The 21,533-nt window shown below is 39.9% G+C and overlaps 2 protein-coding genes and 1 pseudogene across 2 annotated transcripts in view; all 3 read left to right on the top strand.

Annotated features, from left to right (window-relative positions):
* The window catches only part of LOC102424070 (olfactory receptor 11H6-like), a 9,919-nt gene extending 2,762 nt beyond the window's left edge, over positions 1-7,157 (top strand). The window contains exon 3 of the mRNA XM_023752836.1: positions 6,154-7,157. Within this exon, the coding sequence (XP_023608604.1) occupies positions 6,183-6,989 (807 nt within the window). The 5' untranslated portion in view covers positions 6,154-6,182 and the 3' untranslated portion in view covers positions 6,990-7,157. The remainder of the gene's footprint in view (positions 1-6,153) is intronic.
* Positions 7,158-13,750: 6,593 nt separating this feature from the next.
* On the top strand, positions 13,751-15,952 carry LOC102423758 (annotated as a pseudogene).
* A 3,295-nt stretch (positions 15,953-19,247) lies between these two features.
* LOC102423461 (olfactory receptor 11G2-like) overlaps positions 19,248-21,533 on the top strand; it is a 5,776-nt gene continuing 3,490 nt past the window's right edge. Inside the window, exon 1 of the mRNA XM_023752845.1 lies at positions 19,248-20,158. Within this exon, the coding sequence (XP_023608613.1) occupies positions 19,248-20,158 (911 nt within the window). The remainder of the gene's footprint in view (positions 20,159-21,533) is intronic.

Raw genomic sequence — 21,533 nt, 5'->3', positions numbered from 1 at the left:
AAAGAACACATGTGTACCTTCCTCAAATACATTTTTTAATCTTTATTGTTGAAAGTGTTGCATGTGTCCCCTTTTTCCCCCATTGACCTCTCCCATCCCCTCCCACCCACCCCCCAGGTCTTCGACACCCTATTGTCTGTGTCTATGCGTTATGCATATACATATATGAGTTCATTTGTTGATCTCTTCCCCTCCCCACCCTCCCCTGCCTTTCCTCTGAGGTTTGACAGTCTGTTTAATGTTCCTCAAATATTTTTTTTAAGTGCTACTGTGTAGACTTATTCTGAGCAATCAGTATAATGTGGTTGAAAGAATTCAAATATGCCTAGCACTGCTACTTGTGGCTTTCATATGGCTCAATCACTGCCTCTGTAATTGTTAGAAGAGTAAGAAAGAGAATGCATGTTCAAAATCCTAACAGAGTCTGTGCATATGATGGTCACATAGTGTTAACCTTTCTTCCCTGAGGCAGAAGTAAGACCAACAGGATAAATCAAGATGGCAAAATTACCCAGGAATGTAAGAGAGAACAAGGAAGTTTATTACAACTTCTAAAAATGAAAGCTGTTTGCCTTTCAGCGAGCACTTTGTCATGGATTATTCCAGCAGAAGCTAGATAACCAACTAGCAAGAAGGTAGAAGAGAGAGGGTCTTACTGCTGATTGAAGGAGAGCTTAGAGAACCCCTTAAGCCTCTTCCTGCTCCAAGACTCAGTGAGTTCAGATCAGTAAGAAAATGTGATTTTGTATATCCATTCTAATCCATGATATCTCTGAGACTAGTGAATATGAGCAATACATTATTCCAAAAAACAGAAGGCTTGACTTGACAGATTTTTTATTTCCTCCAGAGTACAGGAGAAAACATGTGAACATGGAACAGAACTCAACTACTCCCTTAAGTGAGTCCTTAGGACATAACACATTGACTCAATCGTCCTTTATGCTACAAAAACAATTGGAAAATAAAGACTCAGGAAGGCAGTGGTAGAAATCAATAGCATCTAATTGGTGAAAAATTCTTAAATGATGAAAGTAATGATAAGTCAAAGGCTCCAACAAATAGAATTATAACATCCCAGAATATAAGGAAATGTGTGGCTGTATCCCTTTTCCATGTCTCCTCAGCATCTATCATTGTTTCCTAGTTTATTTTCTCTATTTTTTAAATCTTCTTTTTATTTTACTTCATTTATCTTGATTTTGTGTAAATGGATGAATGGTGATTTGCCTCGGGTTATGGATAAATGATGGGGAGCTGAATATTGCAGATCATACAGGTCAGGTAAGAGTAAAATAACTCTACATATAACTGCCTCTCTGCCCTTCTCATGTCAGTTTATTTGAGAGGGATCACCTCTCCTCTCTTTTCTTTAAATTACTGCCATGAAATAACACCTTCAACATCTCATTTTCAATGGCCAATTGATGCCATTTTATGACCATACTTGGGAATACATTCAGTTCAGCTCTTGAAATATGTATATGCTTTATAACTTATTACAAAAAATAAGATAGTCATATAAAAATGAAAAGAACATAATTCTACCTAAGTGGTATGATTGCGGGGTATTAGAAAGGCCTCACTTCTTCCCTTCAAATGATGTGTCACACTAGCTATAGTTACTCAATTTATTAATCCAATTAACTTTTTTTCCCTGCAGTGAGGGACATTTTGGACATGATGCTGGAGGTCCTCTAAAGCAGAAAAAAAAAATCTGTAAAGTAGGAGCCGAAAAGCATGGAATCTTGTCCTGACCCTGTCATTCACTGGTTTGGGTTTAACCTCTTCCAGTCTTTAATCTCCTCATATATAAAATAGAAGCCATAATCCTATCATTCCCCCACTGAGTAATTAAGAAAGCCCTTCCCAAAACAAAATACATGTTAGACATAAGGATTAACTTGTTCAAAACTAATCCCTTTCAAACTGCCCTCCCAAAGAGGAAGTTGCCTCCTGTTAACCTCCATGGAAATGGAGCGACTGTTGCCCAGTGGTTAAGGCAATTACTTTCTCTGTCACATGGCTGATGTAAAGAATCCTGCTATTTGCTTTATCATTTCCTACAACTGCAGCTGCAAAGCTTGAACCACAGCCCCCAATCACACCAGGAGAAGATCTGGTGTCCCCTTTTCCCCCAGCCACAAGCTCTGAGCCTGGGAACAGGACTAGAGCCAAGTTTTCTTCATCTTGACATTAAAATAGCATTAAGGGAGAGGTTAGCACTTCCCTAATGACACAGTTAAAAGAAAACTCACAGTTCAAAGGTTGTGGTGCTCTTTTGGAATGGAGTATCCTAGATCTCTGTGTGCCACTGTAGTTACAATGAGCAAAAGGGACCTGCACACCTGTGACGGGTCTACAAGTTTCCTCCAGTAAATGCCACTCCAATAAATTTGGTGAGTGTGCCATCTGCTAAAATCTTCACAGATGCTGGATTTAAGCCTATGCATGTGGTTATTGGATTTCTTTGTCCCCAGATAAGAAAACCTGAACAGAGAATGTGAACTCTGAGCACTTAAAATGGGAAAGCAGGGAAAAAAAAGAAAAAGAGATGAAGCAAAGATGTAAGCCCATATTCCAAACTTCATCTAGATTAAACTTTTGCCTAGGCCAAAGCCTATATTTCAGAAATACTTCTCTCTATTCCCCTTTATTCAAAATAGTTAGGCTTTCTCCAGGGCTGAATAAACCACAAAATCAAAGAACACCAGGAAGAAAAGAGATTGCACCAAAAACCTGATTTTCATTAGGCTGCCTATGTTGAAATAGTATCTGTTGGCACTCCTCTGTTATGAACATTTGAGCACAGCTGATCCTCATTTCCCAGGAAACCCCACAGGTGTGTGTGGAGGGTGGGGATGAAGTGTGGGAAAGGATCACTCAGGAAGCTTGGAAGATTCTACTAGGTGGCCATAATACAATCTGCAGTGTAACTATCAGGGAAATGATCCTATCGTTTATTTTTTTTATTAAATTTACTAGAGGCCCAGTGCACAAGGTCCCTAAGCCTGGCCGGTGATCAGAGCCGATCTGTGGGGCGACCAGCAAGGTGATCGGGGGACCCCCGCTGGCACCCACCTTGGACAGCCTGGGGCCTGCGGGTTGGGGGCAGCTCCTGCATTGAGCATCTGCCCCCTGGTGGTCAGTAAGCGTCATAGTGACCGGTTGTTCCATCATTTGGTTGATTTGCATATTAGGCTTTTATTATATAGGACTAGAGGCCCGGTGCATGAAATTCATGCATGGGCGGTCCCTCAGCCTGGCCTGTGCACTCTTGCAATCTGGGACATCCCTCTCGCAATTTGGGACCGCTGGCTCCTAACCACTCACCTGCCTGCGTGCCTGCCTAATCGCCCCTAACTGCTCTGCCTGTCTGCATGTCTGATCGCCCCTAACTGCTCTACCTGCCTACTTGATCACCTCTAACTGCTCGCCTGCCTGCCTGATGGCCCCTAACTGCTTGCCTGTCTGCCTGCTCAGTGCACATCATAGCAACTGGTAGTTCCACTGTTCAGTCAATTTGCATATTAACCTTTTATTATATAGGATTGGGGCAACATTGGTTAATAAGATTTTATAGGTTTCAAGTATACATTTCTATGATACATTATCTGTATATCACATTGTGTGCCCGTTAATAAGATTTTATAGGTTTCAAGTATACATTTCTATGATACATTATCTGTATATCACATTGTGTGCCCACCACCCAAAGTCATCACCATACTGTTGTCTGTGTCTATGAGTTTTTGTTTGTTTTTCTTGTTTGTTCATGTGTTGCTTTCGGTTTTATATCCCACATATAAGTGAAATCATATAGTTCTCAACTTTTTCTGTCTGACTTATTTTGCTTAGCAGGGTATTCTCAAGGTCCATCCATGCTTCTCAAATGGCAGTATCTCATCTTTTCTTATGCCTGAGTACTAATCCATTGTATATATGTATCACATCTTTATCCACTCATCTATTGAAGGACACTTCAGTTGTTTCCATGTCTTGGCCACCATGAATAATGATCATTGAAAACTATAATGGTAATCCCTACAAGGAAGGCAGTAAATACAGAATAAAAGAAGCACTCTGGGTGTTTGATGGATAAAAAATTGTCTTAAAAGGAAGATTATTAGGGAGTTGTAATGGTTGTGGTCTTCGAGGACTGAGGAGTGCCCTCCTATTCATACACACACACATACAAACATGTACTTAGCCTGTCACATGACTAAAATTCCACAAACAAAAAACTTTCCTTGGCATTTTGAAATTAGCTCTATTTATAAAGATTAATAAGGGATAGTTAATAAGCTAGCATCATAATAACATAAAATCCTATATAATAAAAGGCTAATATGCAAATCGACCAAATGGCAGAACAACTGGTTGCTATGACGTGCACTGACCACCAGGGGGTAGACGCTCACTGCAGAAGCTGCCCCCTGGTGGTCAGTGTGCTCCCACAGGGAGAGCGCCGCTCAGCCAGAAGCCAGCAGTGGTGGTGGTAGGAGCCTCTCCCACCTCTGCGGCAGTGCTAAGGATATCCAACTGATGTCTTAGGTCCACTCCATCCCCCAAGGCTCCCAGACTGTGAGAGGGTGCAGGCCAGGCTGAGGGACACCCCCCAAGTGCACAAATTTCATGCACCAGGTCTCTAGTAATAACATAAAATTCCTGAATGGTTTTTAATAATTTACATTTCTATAACATTTTATAATTTGTAAACTGCTTTTGCACATATCATTTTATGCAATTCTCATACCATCCTTGCTATGGAGGTATTATTATTCATATTTTACAGAGCAAGTAACATAGTCTCAGAACTTAAGTCTGTCCCTGAGGAAATGCTCCTTGGGAAGTGGGAGAGCCAGGACCTGTAATCCCAAAGCCCGTGCTTGGTTATGCCCAAACCCGAGCTGAAGCCCAGAAATCTACACCTTTCAACAGTTCCTCCATAAAATTCTGATAATATCAAAGTCTGGAGCCCATGTACCACACCATCCTACAAAGAGAGAAATCTATATATATAAAAGCCTAAGTGACCGAACAACCAAACGACTGGTCAACCGATCTCTATGATGTGCACTGACCACCACACTCAACACAGGAGCTGCACTCTGGTGGTCAGTGCACTCCCACAGCGGGAGCGCCACTAGCTGACTGACGGGTACCAGCCGTAGGGTTCATGGCTGGCGAGCCTCTCCCACCTCCGCAGCAGTGCTACCAAGTGACGATGGCAGATGTAGCAGAGCCGGGATGAGAGGGAGCAGTCTGGGCGTGGGCTTCTCCCCAGCCACCTGCCACTTTATGCACTACTCCATCCCTAGGGGGATGTTGGACTGCCGGTTTCAGCCCGATCTTCGGCCTATCCTGCAGGGACCGAGCCTCTAGTATACTAATAATGGCCTATAAATGGTCACTTAATATAGCCAAATTGTAACTTACTTAAAGTCACTCTGTAGTTATTTTCACTCGTGGCTATCTCGTGCTCCCTCCTTTATGTCACTTACCTGATATCACTGTTTTGTTCAGTATATTTGTCAGTTCTAGTTGTTTTAGGATTTAATTGCCCATGTTAAAGTTTACATCTCATTTTTAAAGTTTATCTTTATTGTTGAAAGCATTACAGATGTCCCCTTTTCTTTCCTCCATTGTACATCTCAAGTTAGCTTTAGCCAGCCACCTATCTGTATTGTATAGACCAATGTTCTTCAGAGTTGGGTGTACCAGGAAACCCAATGAAGGATGCAGAAAGGAAGTATCTGAATTCCTATTTTTACTTTAATTCTAAGAAAGTTTTTGTCAAAATATTTACCAATATTTACTATAGTGATTGATAGTAGTTTGTATACAGTTTAAAAGCAAATAGTCATATATAAGAGAGTGTACTCAACAACTGTATTGTTGGGGTTCCCAATTAAAAACAAAAACCACTGGTCTAGACCCCTTTCCCTATGAGCAGGAAAATGTGCTCACTCTCCTGGGGAAGAATCTGGAGGCAAAATTCTCTTTGTATATGTAATTTCTGTCGTAATCCTCACAGGATGGAAGAAAATGACCTCAGAGCCCAGTAACATTTCTCACACTGTGAGTGAGTTTATTCTCCTGGGCTTCTCATGCGCTGGGAAATACAGATCCTCCTCTTTTCCATATTCTTAGTGACTTACATCCTGACCCTCTTTGGAAACATGGCCATCATGTGTGCAGTGCGCTGGGACCACCGGCTCCACACCCCAATGTACATTCTGCTAGCTAACTTCTCCTTCCTGGAGATCTGCTATGTCAACTCTGATGTGCCCAACATGCTGGCCAACTTCCTCTCCCAGACCAAAACCATCTCCTTTGCGCGATGCCTGCTCCAGTTGTACTTCTTCTTCTCACTAGGCACAACCAAATGCTTATTTCTCTCCATCATGGCCTATGACCGGTTCCTGGCCATCTGCCGCCCCCTGCACTACCCCACCGTCATGACTATTAAGTTCTGCAGCAGCCTGGTTATTTTTTGCTGGGTGTATGGATTCCTCTGGTTTCTGATTCCGGTGATACTCGTCACACAGCTACCATTTTGTGGCCTGAATGTGATTGATGACTTTCTGTGTGACCTGGGTCCTCTGCTGGCCCTGGCTTCAACCTGTGCCCCAATTCCAGGGACTGTTCTTATGTGTGGCACCATGAGCTCCCTCCTCATATTTGCCACCTTTTTCTACATTATTGGCTCCTATACCCTGGTGCTGAGGGCCGTAATCCAAGTCCCCTCTGTTGCTGGCCGGAAGAAGGCCTTCTCCACCTGCTCCTCACACCTGGCCGTTGTGTTTTTATTCTATGGTTCTGTGATGATGACATATGTAAACCCAGGGAAAGGACAAGCAGAGAGCATGCAGAAGTTCACAACTTTGTTCTACTCAGTTTTGACCCCTTTTTTCAACCCCATGATCTACAGCCTTCGGAATAAAGAAATGAAGGATGCCCTGAAGAAAGTTCTAAGAGGTTCCTAAAATTGGTCTGTGACTTAGTGACTTATTCCCCAATAAATTCAAACTGTGAGTCTCCTGTCAGTGAACTTAAGAAACTGGAAAATAGGTGTGAACTTTTTGAAGGAGCCATTTCAAAATCCTAAGTGCCAGGACACTGATGAAGTCTTTCCTTGGGCAGAATTAATTGCCTCTCCCATAGTACATCACTTACACTTCTACTTAACATGTCCTTTCTTCTTTCTTGTATTATAGTTAGCTGTTCACAAATCCATCTCCACATGCCTCCCCATCCTTATTAGACTATGAATTTCTTAAGAGCAGAGACTATGCTTTATTTCTATATTCCCAGAACCTAGCACAAAAATGTCAATAATGTCAATTTAAATAAAAATACATATACTATTCATATTTCCTCATTAGACTATCATTCCTGACATTCAGGACAATATATAAAGAAACTATGCAAATTCTGTAACCATCTGTATTTTATTTGTCCTATGGATGAAATGAAAAGAACTTTCCTAGAAAAATGTGAGATTGACCTGAATTGGTTGGACTAATCATTACATGATAATCCAATCAATGGAAAAGTCTCACCAGATGAAAATAAATGTCTAAGAAATTATCTGCTTCCTGCCCTTCACCAATCCCTTTTACCTAATAAGGTAACCACTTTATTTCATTTTCTTCTTACTAACCATACTTCCACTACTGCATATTTTAAAACATATTATGGAACCCTTATCACTAAAATATGGTTTGGGGATCATTAGCCAGGCATCACTAGGAAACATTTATTTATTTATTTTTATTGAAAACTATTTTTCTTCATTTTTTAAATTTTATTTTTCAATTACAGTTTACATTCAAAATTACACAGCATGATCAAGTGAGATCTATCTCTGGGATAAAATGTGGTTTCAACATATGCAAGTCAATAATTATGATCCTTCACATTGACAAACTGAAGAAGAAAAATCATATAGTCCTCTCAGTAAATGCAGAAAAGTATTTGACAGAAAATTTAATCATGCATGAGTTTTAAAAAACTTTCAACAAATTAGGTATAGCAGAAACATACCTCAACATAATAAAGGCCATATGAGATAAACCCACAGCTAACATCATACTCAAAGGTGAAAGCTGGGAGCTCTTCCTTTATACTCAGGAACAAGACAAGAGTGTCAATTCTCAGTATTCTTATTCAACTCTAGAGGCCCAGTGCACAGATTCGTGCACTGGTGGGGTCCCTCGGCCTGGCCTGTGGGCATTGGGCCAAAACCGGCTTTCTGACATCCCCTGAGGGGTCCCAGATTGTGAGAGGGTGGCTTGCAGGTGATGCACCCTGGAATCGGGCTCCCTCCTCTTTGGTTCTGGGTGCATCACCCAAGAACCACAGCTGCCAAGTCACCACAGTTCGGCAGCTCCAGCGTTGTGGTCAGTGGGCTTCATAGCTACCAGTCAGAGTGTCTGCCCCCTGGTGGTCATTGCTCATTATAGCTACCTGTCCAACTGTCACTTAGGCATATATATATTTATATATAATTGCTCTGGCTAGGACTATTACTGGAAGTCCTAGACAGAGCAATTAAACAAGAAGAAGAAATAAAAAGCATCCAAATTTGAAAGAAATAAAACTGTATTGGTTGCAGATGACATGATCTTACAAAAGTAAATAAATAAATAAATAAATAAATAAATAAATACAATTTTAAAAAACATCCTAAATACTCCACCAAAAAACTGTTAGAACTAAAAAACTATTTCAATAAGGTTCAGTAATACAAAATCAATATACAAAAATCAGTTGTGTTTTTATACACTAACAGCATACTACCCAAAAAAAGAAATTACAAAACAATCCCATTTACAATAGCATAATAAAAAATACATAGGAGTAAATTTAACCAAGAAAGTGAAAATCTGTACACTAAAAATGATGAAACATTGATGAAAGAAACTGAATAAGAGGCAAAAAATGGAAACGTATCCTGTTTTGGTAGATTGGAAGAATTAATATTATTAAAATGTCTATAACACTCAAAACAATCTATAAATTCAATACAAACCCTATTAAAATTCCAATGGCATTTTTTACAAAAATAGAAAAAATCATTTTAAAATTTGTACTAAAATCATGAAAATCCTGAACAGCCAAAACAATCCTAAGAAAAAAGAACAAAGCTGGGGGGCGGGGGCAGGGTGGAAGAGGTCAATGGGGGGGGCAGGAGGGGACAAAGGGCACATCTGTAATACTTTCAACAATAAAGAGAAAAAAATAGAAAAATAACAATAAATTAATTGTCTAGCTAAAAAAAAGAACAAAGCTAGAAGTATCACACATGCTTATATCAAACTCTACTGCAAAGCTACAGCGATCAAAACAGTAGCACTAGCATAAAAACAGACTCGTAAACCAATGTAATAGCATTGAAAGGCCAGATAAAACCCATACTTATGTGGTAAACTAATCATGACAAAGATGCAAAGAATACACAATGAAGAAAGGGTAATCTCTTCAATAAAGTGTTAAAAAAAACAAATATCAACTTGTAAAAGAATAAAATTGGAATATCTTACATCAAAATTAATTCAAAATAAATTAAAGACTTACATGTAAGGCCTGAAACTATAAACACCAAGAAAAAAAATACAAGGAGAAAGCTCCTTGACATGATATCAAAATCACAAGCAACTGCCTGGCCAGTGTGGCTTAGTGTTGAGCATCAGCCCATGAACCACGAGGTCAGGGTTCAATTCCCAGTCAGGCACATGCCCAGGTTGCAGGCTCAATCCCCAGTAGGGGGTGTACAAGAGGCAGCCCATTAATGATTCTCTCTCATCATTGATGTTTCTATCTCTCCTTTTCCCCTCCTCTCTCTGAAATCAATAAAAACATCTTTTTTAAAAAAATAACAAACGCATAAAAAGATGGGGGTGGGGGAAACTACATCAAACTAAAACATTTCTGTAGAGCAAAGGAAACAACAAGCAAAATGAAAGGCAACCTCTGCAATGGGAGAATAACTGCAAACCATGTCTAATAAGGGGTTCATTCCAAAATATATAAAGAAACCCTATAACTCAATAGCAAAAGTAAACAAATACCCTTATTAAAAATGGGCGAAGGACCCGAAAAGTCACTTTCCAAAGAAGATATGCAAATGGCCAACAGATATAGGGGAAAAAATGCTCAACATCACTAATCATCTGGGAAATGCAAATCAAAACCATAATGAGATATTACCTAACACATGATATAATGGCTTTTGTAAAATAAAATAAAAAAGAGAGAGATAGCAAATGCTAGTAAGAATATGAAGACGCATTATTTACAATAGACAAGACATGGAAACAACCTACGCGAATAAATGGATAAAGTTGTGGAATACAGATGCAATGAAGTTTTACTCAGATATAAAAATAGAATGAACTTTTGGCAAGCTGATTTTGCTTGTGTTTGTTTGTTTTCCAACACATGGACTTTAATCAGATTTCACCCATTGTTTTACTTATCTTGTGTAGTAAGAATTTTTGAGAGACAGCATTTAATCCAAGATCACCTGTTACACTTCAGTTTGTCATATCTCTTTAGCCTTCCTTCATCTGAATCACTCTTAGTCTTTCTTTATCCTTTAGCTTTGACATTTTGAAAAGATGGGGCCAGTTATTTTGTAGAATGTCCCTCAGTTTGGTTCATCTGATACTTCAGTAGAGTCAGGTTATGCATAGTTGGCAAGAATACCGCAAAAGTGATGCTGTGTTCTCCTCATTGATCCGATCAGGTGGCAGGTGATTGTGACTTGTTCCCATATTGGTGATATTAGCTCCATCACCAAATCCTGGACATGTCCTCCAACTTTCTCTAATGTAAATTACTATTTTCCCATCTGTAATTAACAAATAACCTGTGGGGAGATTATTTGAAGTTATGTGACTATCCTTACAGTACATTACTATAAGGATTGCCAGATAGTGGTTTTTAAACTCTATCATCCCTTCTGCATTTATTACTTAACATTTTACTGCAAGGGTCTTTCCTTCTTCCTTACTTATTTACTTTTGTTAATATGGATCCATGGTTTCTGATTTCATTCAATGGGTTATAACTCATTATTATTATTACTTATTTTGAAGCTCAGATTGCCCCAGATTTGGCCAGTGGGAAGCTCCTTTCAGCTAACGTCTATGACTGTAATTTTTTGAGAAAATTATTACTTCTATCACAAGGTGGTCCAGGCTTACTATCCCAAACATAGCCCTGGACTCAGCCATTTTGCTAAGGTCCCCTTCCTTTTTCATGAAGAGTGATTTGAACCTGAGATCACTAGGTGTGTTCATAGCTACTAAGGTGTCATTGCTCATCCTTTTAGTGGACAAACTGGGGAAAATAGCCATTTCATATTATTCTTTTCTTTCACCATTTTATATTTATAGTTCCTTTCTCTCACCATGAGAAGTCTGGCTCCTAAGAAAATAAATATATTTACTCCTTTGCACAATTCTATAATGCACATAAACTTGTTTCAGAATTACTATACCCATACCTCTATTAACAATAAACATACTAACTTATTTAGCTAAATTAAAGTTTTCTTTGGAGCTCGTTTGGTTCTTTTATCTTCACTTTTCTTTAATATGATTGTTACCTATTTGATATACCGTTTAAGTTTATTTGATTGTTTATTTCCAACTTTGAAGTTTAAAAAAAAATCCTTGTTGATTTAACTTTGGGCATTTTAATTATCATGTTATATTATGTTATAATATGTTAATTATGATGTGTGTGGCTGTGGATTTCTTTAGGTTCATCTTATTCGGGGCTCTCTGCACTTCCTGGACATGGATGTCTGTTTCCTTTACCAGGTTGGGGAAGTTTTCATTCATTATTTCTTTAAGTACTTTTTTTGGTCACTTTTTTTCTCTCTCTTCTCCTTCTGGTACCCCTATAATGTGAATGTTGGTATGCCTGAAGTTGTCCTAGAGATTCTTTAAACTATCCTCATTTTTTTTTCTTATTTCTGTTTCCTGTTCCAAGTGGGTGTTTTTTGCTACCTTGTCTTCCAAATCTCTTATTTGACCCTCTGCTTCATCTAATGTGGTGTTGAATTCCTCTAATGGATTCTTCATTTCAGTTATTGTATTCGTCATTTCTTTTTTATGTTTTCTATCTCATTGCTGAAATTCTCACTGAGTTCATCTATGCTTCTCCCAAGTTCATTGAAAATCCTTATAACCAGTATTGTGAGCTCTTTATCTGATAGATTGCTTGTCTTTGTTTTATTCAGTTCATTTTCTGGGCTTTTGTCTGGTCTTTCATGTGGGACATATTTCTCTGTCTCCTTATTTTGGCTGTCTCTCTACATTTGTTTCTATGAATTATACAGAGGAGTGACCTTGTGTAGGAGCTACCCCTCTGTAGACTGTGTGTGCTGGGTGTCTTTGATGGACCAGATGGAGCTGGAGCATGTGTGGGTCACTGGGGGCAAACCTTACCAGGGCCTGGAGTGGTAGCTGGAATGGAGAGGGGCCAAGGGCAAGCTGCACTGGGACACTCTTGACAGGCCACTTGGAGTTGTAGATGGAGTGGGCTCAGGCCTTAGGTAGTGCCAGGGGCAAGTCACACCAGGACCTGGAGCTAAAGCTGGATTGGTGTGACTTGTAGGGATTCCCAGAAGTAAGCCACTGGGACTGTACCTGAAGCTGATGTGGTCTACAGGAAGTCCAGGGGACAAGCCACACCTGAGAAGGAGCTGTAGCTAGAACTACAGCTGAGGGAAGTCACATGGCTAGAATCTGGAGCTAGAGCAGGCTGCAGAGAGACCTGCTTCTGTGTCATCTCTCTCTCATGTGCAGAAGCTGTTCAATTGGCCCTCAGTTTTTCTTCAGGGGAATGCTCTGTCTGCAAATGTAAATTAGATGTGTTCCTGAAAGGAGGTGAGTTCAGGATCTTCCTATGCCACCAGCTTGGACTAAAAGCCAAGCTAATTTTTAAATTCATGTGGGAATGCAAATAGCTTAGACTAGACAAAACGAAGTTGGAGGAGTAACACTGTCTGATTTTTAAAAGCTTATTATAAAATTTTAATGATCAAAACAATGTGGCATTGACATTAAGTTGAACAAATAGATCAATGGTACAAATAGAGAACCCAGAAATAACACCATATACATGGAAAACTGATTTTTAACAAAGGTGCAAAAGCAATTCAGTGTGGAAAGGAGAGCATTTTTAATAAATTGTGCTGGAATAGTTCGATATTCATATCAAAAAATAAACTTTAATATTTCAACACCTCACAAAATACACAAAAAATAGCTTAAATTGTTTGTAGGTTATAAAACCTAAAACTATAAAATATCTAAAAGAAAATAGAAGGGAAAATCTTTGTGACTCTGGCTTAGGCAAAGATTTCTTAAACACATCACCAGAAGCACAATCCATAAAAGAACAAAGTGATAAACTGGACTCCAATCAAAATTTAAAATATCTGCTCTTCCAAAGACACTATTAAGAGAATGAAGAGGGAGCTGCGGGGGTAGTCTGGGGCACGGAGCAGTGGCAGGGGAGGAGCAGACACCGGGCAACAACAGTGGTAGCAACTCTGGAGGCGGAGGCGGCATTGGCCCAACCTCCCCGACCTCTGGCTGTCCTCCCCTCCGTCCCACCCCATGGCAGCCAGAGCTCCCACCTCGCCTCTCCCCTAGTCGCGCCTGCTCGCCCTGCTCTCTCGTTTCCTCTGATTCTCCAGCAGCAGGGCCCAGTGCCGGGTGCTGACCACTGCCACCATGGGGAAGGGGGTTGGACGTGACAAATATGAGCCTGCGGCCGTTTCAGAGCAAGACAACAAGAAAAGGCCAAGAAAGAGAGGGATATAGATGAGCTGAATAAAGAAGTGTCTATGGATGACCATAAACTTAGCCTTGACGAACTTCATCGCAACTACGGAACAGACTTGGACCAAGGCTTAAGCTCTGTTCCAGCTGCAGAGATCCTGGCCCGAGCAGGTCCCAACGCCCTCACTTCGCCTCCCACCACCCCCGAGTGGGTCAAATTCTGCCGGCAGCTGTTTGGGGGGCTCTCAATGTTACTGTGGATTGGAGCGATTCTCTTTCTTGGCTTATGGCATCCAAGCTACCACGGAAGAGGAACTTCAGAGTGATAATCTGTACCTCGGTGTGGTGCTGTCTGCTGTCGTCATCATCACCGGCTGGTTCTCCTACTATCAAGAAGCTAAGAGCTCAAAGATCATGGAATCCTTCAAAAACATGGTTCCATAGTAAGCCCTGGTGATTTGAAATTGTGAGAAAATGAGCATAAACACGGAGGAGGTGGATGTTGGGGACCTGGTAGAAATAAAAGGCGAGGATTGGATCTCTGCTGACCTCAGGATCATATCTGCCAGCAGCTGCAAGGTGGATAACTCCTCGCTCACCGGTGAATCAAAGCCCCAGACCAGGTCTCCGGACTTCACAAATGAAAACCCCTTGGAGACAAGGAACATTGCCTTCTTTTCAGCCAACTGCATTGAAGGCACTGCCCTTGGCATCGTCATGTACACTGGAGGCCACAGTGTCATGGGAAGAATGGCCACGCTGGCCTCTGGGCTGGGAGGCAGCCAGACCCACAGCACTGCAGAAATCGAATGCTTTAGTCAGCCCATCATGGGTGTGGCCATGTTCCTGGGGGTGTCCTTATTCATCCTCTCACTGATCCTCAAATATACCAGGCTTGAGGCCATCATCTTCCTCATTGATATCATTGCAGCCAATGTGCCCGAAGGTCTGCTGGCCACTGTCACGGTGTTTCTGACCCTCACTGCCTAACACATGGCCCGGGAAAACTGCTTAATGAAGAACTAAGAGGCTGTATCCATATCCACCATCTGCTCCCATAAAACTTGAACTCTGACTCAGAACCGGATGGCGGTGGCCCACATGTGGTTTTGCAATCATATCCACGAAGCCGACACCACAGAGAATCAGAAAAGTGTCTCCTTCAACAAGTCTTCAGCTACCTGGCTCACCCTGTCCAGAATCTCAGGGCTTTGTAATAGAGCCGTGTTACAGGCCAGCCAGGAAAACCTGCCTGTCCTGAAGTGGGCAGTGACAGGCGAGCCTGCGAGTTGGTACTCGAAGTGCATCGAGCTGTGTTGTGAGACCTTGAAGGAGATGAGAGAACGGTACCCCAGAATCATCGAGATACCCTTCAACTCCACCAACAAGTACCAGTTGTCCATTCACAAGAACCCCAACACGGCTGAGCCCCTGCTGGTAATTAAGGGGGCCCCAGAGAGGATCCTGGACCGCTGCAGCTCCATCCTGCTCCACTGCAAGGAGCATGGTACAACATGGATAAATCTCAAAATAATTTTACTGAGTTAAAAAAAAACACAACTAACCGCCCCCCCAAAAAAAGAGTAGAAGTGGTACGATACCATTAATATAAAGCAGTAGAAAATACAAACTCATCTATAATTGAGAGAAAGATCAGCAGTTATCTGGGGCATGACTGAGATTTTACTTGTGAGATTATGTCCAATAACAGAACAGCATGACCTATCTGAGAGTGGCAGACCAGCTTATAATAATTTTGAGGCCTAGTTGTGAATGTCAGGTCCGTTATGAACGTCTGGAGCTGCTTTTATCCCCTTCAGGTTTGTAAAATTTTTCATTGACCACATAGTAAGCACTTAGGGGAGTTAGAGACAGACTTACTGGTGTGTTGATTCATCAAACAATCAATCAATTGATTTGTTAACACTAGTATTTAATTCTATCTGTGAGAGGTTTAAAGCAAAGAAAAGGCATCATTTAAACTTGAACAGAAGAAAAAAAAACAAACAGAAATTGAGGCAGGCCCCAAGGGAAGTAAATAACAAGCATAGAGATGTCTCTTGACACTGTTCCTTTTAGGAAGCGGTAAAGGAATCCTCAAGGACCAAGAAGAATGGGGCTTACTTCCTGGCAGGCTCTGCTTATAACGCCTCCCTCCATTTCCCCTCTTTTCTCCTCTCCAATTATTGCCAAGAAGACTATCTCTTCTCTCTATGAAAGTAAAAGAGAAACTTTTGAGAAGTTTCAGTTTGGAATTTCCTTTGCTGATCCAGGTAATAAGGTTATGTAGTGTTTAGACGAGTAAAAAATATAATCTCTTAGTCTTTACTGATAGTTCTCTTTGAAGTTGCTATGATCATACATATAACCAATATTTCTTAAGCATGGGTCAAGCAATTATCAAGATACTTCCACAGATATTTACCTCATTCAGTAATCTTTATAACAGCCCTTTGAAGATGGCATAATTATGCCCATTTTATAGCTTAGAAATCTGAATATTAATTTCCTATAACTAGTTTTAAAAAATCTCTTGACTCTAAATTCAGTGCTTTTTCTATTATATCCAGCTGCCTACCACTCATCCCAAACTTGAAAATTATCTTTACTTTTAAGTATTTTCCAGAAATAGATTTCCCAGTGTTACAGATGTGACAGCCCCCTCACAAACTAGCTAAAGGAAATAATTAGGTTGTCATGAAACATCTTTGGACTGGCTGTGGAGAGAGGGCCAACAAATGAACATACCAAGATTTCTACTGTACTGAACTTTGAGGGAAAATTAAATTATCAGGGAATGTCTTCCTCACACTGACATAAACTACCTCAACCTTTCTGGAATTGACTAATTTAACAAGTAAACCATAAAAAGGTGATTGTTGTTAGTTGACTCATACTTTTGTGCACAGAGCCTTCTGCCATAGATAAAGGATGACTCAACCAGCCTAAGGTGAGTAACAATACAGTCTGGTTAAATATATTAGATTGAGCATAAAATGATGATGGCCATTCCTGTATTCTAGAATACCTCCCTGTTTTCTTAAACAGCTTTGTAAGACTTTCTGACAGAGTTGTTCTGAGAGGGAATGGTTTTACTCAAAAGTCTAACATTCTCATTTGTTTTGGGTTGGTTTTGTTTTGTTGGTTTTGTTTTTTCATTTTTAAGGCATACTCTGCTGCTGTGTGGAAATGGAGGGCACAGAGGTAAGGAGAGGAGAGGAGCTCTGTTAGGATGCTTCCGCAGAAGTCCAAGAAAGAAAGGATGATAATTTGAACTTGGGAGATGACAGTGAAGACAAAGAGAAGTGAATTATATGTCATATTTTAGAAACAAAAGCATCTTTCTGGTGAGTTGGATGTGAGGGGTAAAAGAAAGGAAGACATGTAACATTAAAATAGGCTAGAGCAGGAAAATAAGTCCTTGAACATTAACTAAACTATTCAAAGTGCTAAAAAATATTTTGAGATGATGGACAAAGTGATTATCACACAAAAATAACCATTTACAGTAGGAGATGTGCAGGAGGCAGCTGATTGATGTTTCTCTCTCATCGATGTTTCTGACTCTCTATCTCTCTCCCTTCCTCTCTGTAAAAACTCAATAAAATATATTTTTTAAAAAATAAATAAAATAAATAAAATAAAATAGGCTAGAGCAGGAAAATAAGTCCTTGAACATTAACTAAACTATTCAAAGTGCTAAAAAATATTTTGAGATGATGGACAAAGTGATTATCACACAAAAATAACCATTTAGAAACACCCTGCAGAACACTTTGGTTAAAGATGCCCCAACCAGCCCTCGCTGGTTTGGCTCAGTGAATAGAATGTCAGTCTGAGGACTGCAGGGTCCCAGAGTTGATTCAGGTCAAGGGAACATGCCCAGTTGCTGGCTTGATCCCCAGTATGAACAATGCAGGAGGCAGCTGATCAATGATTCTCTCTCATCATTGACGTTTCTATCTCTCTCTCCCTCTCCCTTCCTCTCTGAAATCAATAAAAATATATTCTTTTAAAAAAGAAAGATGCCCAACCACAATTAGTAACAAATTATTTTGACCTATTGAAGACTAAATGACTTTCCTCTCAGTTGGTGGTAAACCTATAGGCCTAAAAGGGATTTTTTAAACATTATGGTATTTAAAGTCCATAAGTGACCTTCACATGTTATAGCAAATTTTTTTGAGTCATTCCTACAATTCATTAGCAGTTGATGTATTCTCATGGCCCCAACATTTGTTAACAGCCCCATTCAAAAAATGGGGCATTTGGGAAAATGGTTGCCTCAGAAAAGACCATATTCTGAATATTTTCATCCTGAATGAGACTAATGTAAAATAATGGAAATATTTATTAAATATTTTATGTCTGGTTTAAGTTCACTTTCAAAAAAGATGACTCTTTGGTATCTGAAACTTAATCTCAGTCCATAGTCACATATCCTTAAAATGGAAAAAAGAGGAAAGGGCATTTAGAAAGTGTAAGTTTATGGTACAAGAACCAAAACCAGTTCATCCCACAGCTAAGCCACTAAAAGACCCAAGGCAATATAAGTTAATACATAGACTAGCAGGATCATGGTAAATTTTATTGGCCACATGCGTCACCCATGTCATAGAAATATAAAATCCAAAACTAGATCTGGCTCAGAGAGGGAGGCTTTTGTACATATTTTATAAGTTCCAAAATATTATTCAGTTTGCTGGTCCCCTGTCACACATTTTCATGCTCTCCAAAAACAAAGAAGTACATTATAGTCAACTAGCTCTCCCTTGGTACCTTCTGCCATTTATCCAGGGAGGTCTTACTGTTTTTGAATATTCCAAAGAGACCACTGGCAGACCCCTTGGATAACCATGCCAACACTTGAAATTTCCTTATTATTGATTAATTGATGTTATATTCAAAATAATGGAAAAATAAGTTATTTTTCATGTTTCTATTTACAGATGCTATAATAGCCAAAACCAAGGTCTAGATGCAGAATTATTTAGCAAAGGTTGGGGTAGGGTTTTTTTTACTCAGAAAAACATAAAGTCATTATGCAAATGTATAACCATGCAAAGTCATTCTGCCTTGAGGTGCTCCCAAGACATGATTAGTAGAGAGAGCAAAAAATTTAAAGTTTTCTCTTCTTTACAAGTGTTCTGCTACATGTATCTTAACATTAGATCCATAACATCAGGATGCACAGTTTATATGGATCTTGCAGCAACATATTTCCAACCTAGACAATCAGAGACCTATTTCAGCAAGACCAGATTAGTGCTAGTCTACCCTGGATAAACCAGGACAGTATTTCAGGTTTGGAAAAAAATAATAACTATTGACACGTAAGTGTTTATTGCTTCCCCCATGGTGGCGTCAATACATACCTGAGTCCCCATGTATCTATATACAGTCATTCAATGATTTGATGGTCTTTTTGCAGCTCACAGACCCATGAAATTTTTCAACAACTCCAGCACCATCACTGGCTTCATCCTCCTGGGCTTCCCTGGCCCCAGGGAGAAGCAGGTCCTCCTCTTTGTGCTCTTCTCTGTTGTCTTCCTCCTGACCCTCATGGGCAATGGTTTGATCATCTGTGCTGTGCGCTGGGATCAGAGACTGCACACCCCCATGTACATCCTGCTCGCCAACTTCTCCTTCCTGGAGATCTGGTATGTCACCTCCACTGTCCCCAACATGCTGGCTAACTTCCTCTCTGACACCAAGGTCATCTCCTTCTCTGGATGCTTTCTCCAGTTCTATTTTTTCTTCTCCTTGGGTTCTACAGAATGCTTTTTCTTGGCTGTTATGGCATTTGACCGATACCTTGCCATTTGCCAGCCTCTACACTACCCAACCATTATGACTGGACGTCTCTGCACCGATCTTGTGGTCAGCTGCTGGGTACTTGGCTTCCTCTGGTTCTTGATTCCTATCACTATTATTTCCCAAATGTCCTTCTGTGGCTCCAGGATCATTGACCACTTCCTGTGTGACCCAGGTCCTCTGTTGGCCCTCACCTGTACCAGATACCCTGCAATAGAGTTAACTAGCTCCACCTTAAGTTCTCTGCTCTTATTTATTCCCTTTATTTGTATCATGGTGTCCTATTCTCTGGTTCTACAAGCTGTGTTGAGGGTTCCCTCAGCAGCTGGACGAAGAAAGGCTTTCTCCACCTGTGGATCCCATCTGGCTGTGGTTTCACTGTTCTATGGCTCAGTGATGGTCATGTATATAAGCCCAACATCAGAACATAAAGCTGGAATGCAGAAGATAATGACTTTGCTTTATTCTGTAGTTACTCCACTCATTAACCCTGTAATATATAGCTTGAGGAACAAAGATATGAAACATGCGATAAAGAAATTATTTGGGATAGAAACAGAGGCACAGATACATGGAACAGTCTGACAGCTGTCAGAGGGAAGGTTGGGAGGATTTAATGAAAGAAGATGAAGTGATTAGTCAAAGAACATATATGCATAACTCATGGACACAGACAACAGTGTGGTGATGTCAAGAGGGAAGAGGGGGCTAGGTGGAAGGGGTAAAGGGGAGGAATGGGGACATCTGTAGTAGTGTCAATAATAAAAATAAAGAAAAAGAAATTATTGGGGACATAAAAGTAAGAGTCTTGATTTAAAATATTTGGGGGGACATTATCTGTTTTTAATTTCTTTGATTAAAAAAAGACTATCTGACATCACTCAGAAAATTGTTCATTGCTTTGAGCAATGAGCACATGGTGCAGTGTGCAGATGATGCTTTGTTGAGTTAGACACTTGAAACCCATATGGCTTTGTGAACTGATGTCACCCCAATAAATTCAATAAAAAGAAATAAATTTAATAGAAATTTTTTAAAAAGAAAATTGTTCGTGTTTTTTGTGTGTTTTTTTTTTATTTCCTAGAATTTATAGGACTATAAGGAATCTCAAAGATGTACTCCATCCCCCTAATTTTACAAATGATAGAACATATATTGAAAAACTGAGTTGAATTTGTTAGGAAAATATAATTAAAAGCAAATCTCCTGCCATCCCAGAAATATCTCTCCACATGGGTAGAAAAGAATAAAATAGTTTTATTATTAAATAAGGATGAAAGCAATGGAATATGTACATCACAGGCAATCTACTAAGAGACGGCAAAGACAGAAAGAAAGCTAATCCTTTTATATAGCCAGGCAAATACATCCATTACATGCATGGTCTCAAGATAAACAATAACTGGTCCTCGAAAGACTTGACTGCATCATTTATCACACAGAGTTAATCCTAGATTCACCTGGTAATTGGCTCACACAAAGGAAAAATAAACACATCTGTATGGACAGAAGGTAGTTTTGCAACTTGGAAGTTAGGGCACCAAAGTTAGACTTCTACCCTCCACAGAAACTGGGACACTGGAGGGTGCTATCTACCTTGATGATGACATTTCGAAGTGATTTGCCAGGTCCGTCCTTGACAAAGACATTCTGGAGTCATAAAGCTGGCAAGAGGGTTTTTTTGCTTTTACATGTATTTCAAAGATTTACATGTATTTCAAAGACAGAGAAAGAACTTAATTACACGTTTTCTTAAGTATGTTCTAAAAAATTTAAAAAAAATAAAAGAAGAGAAGAAAGTCTCTTCCCTTGTTTTCAACAGAGATAACTTTTTATGTGTATTTGCCCTTACAAATTACACAAGGTTATAACCCTAAGAACAAAAACTATTATTTTTTTTAACAACATTAAATT

This window comes from Myotis lucifugus, unplaced genomic scaffold (assembly GCF_000147115.1).
Source record: "Myotis lucifugus unplaced genomic scaffold, Myoluc2.0 scaffold_38, whole genome shotgun sequence".
In the NCBI taxonomy this organism is placed as follows: domain Eukaryota; kingdom Metazoa; phylum Chordata; class Mammalia; order Chiroptera; family Vespertilionidae; genus Myotis; species Myotis lucifugus.
The sequence above is the reverse complement of the archived record's forward strand: the minus strand, read 5'-3'. Positions and strand labels throughout refer to the sequence as shown.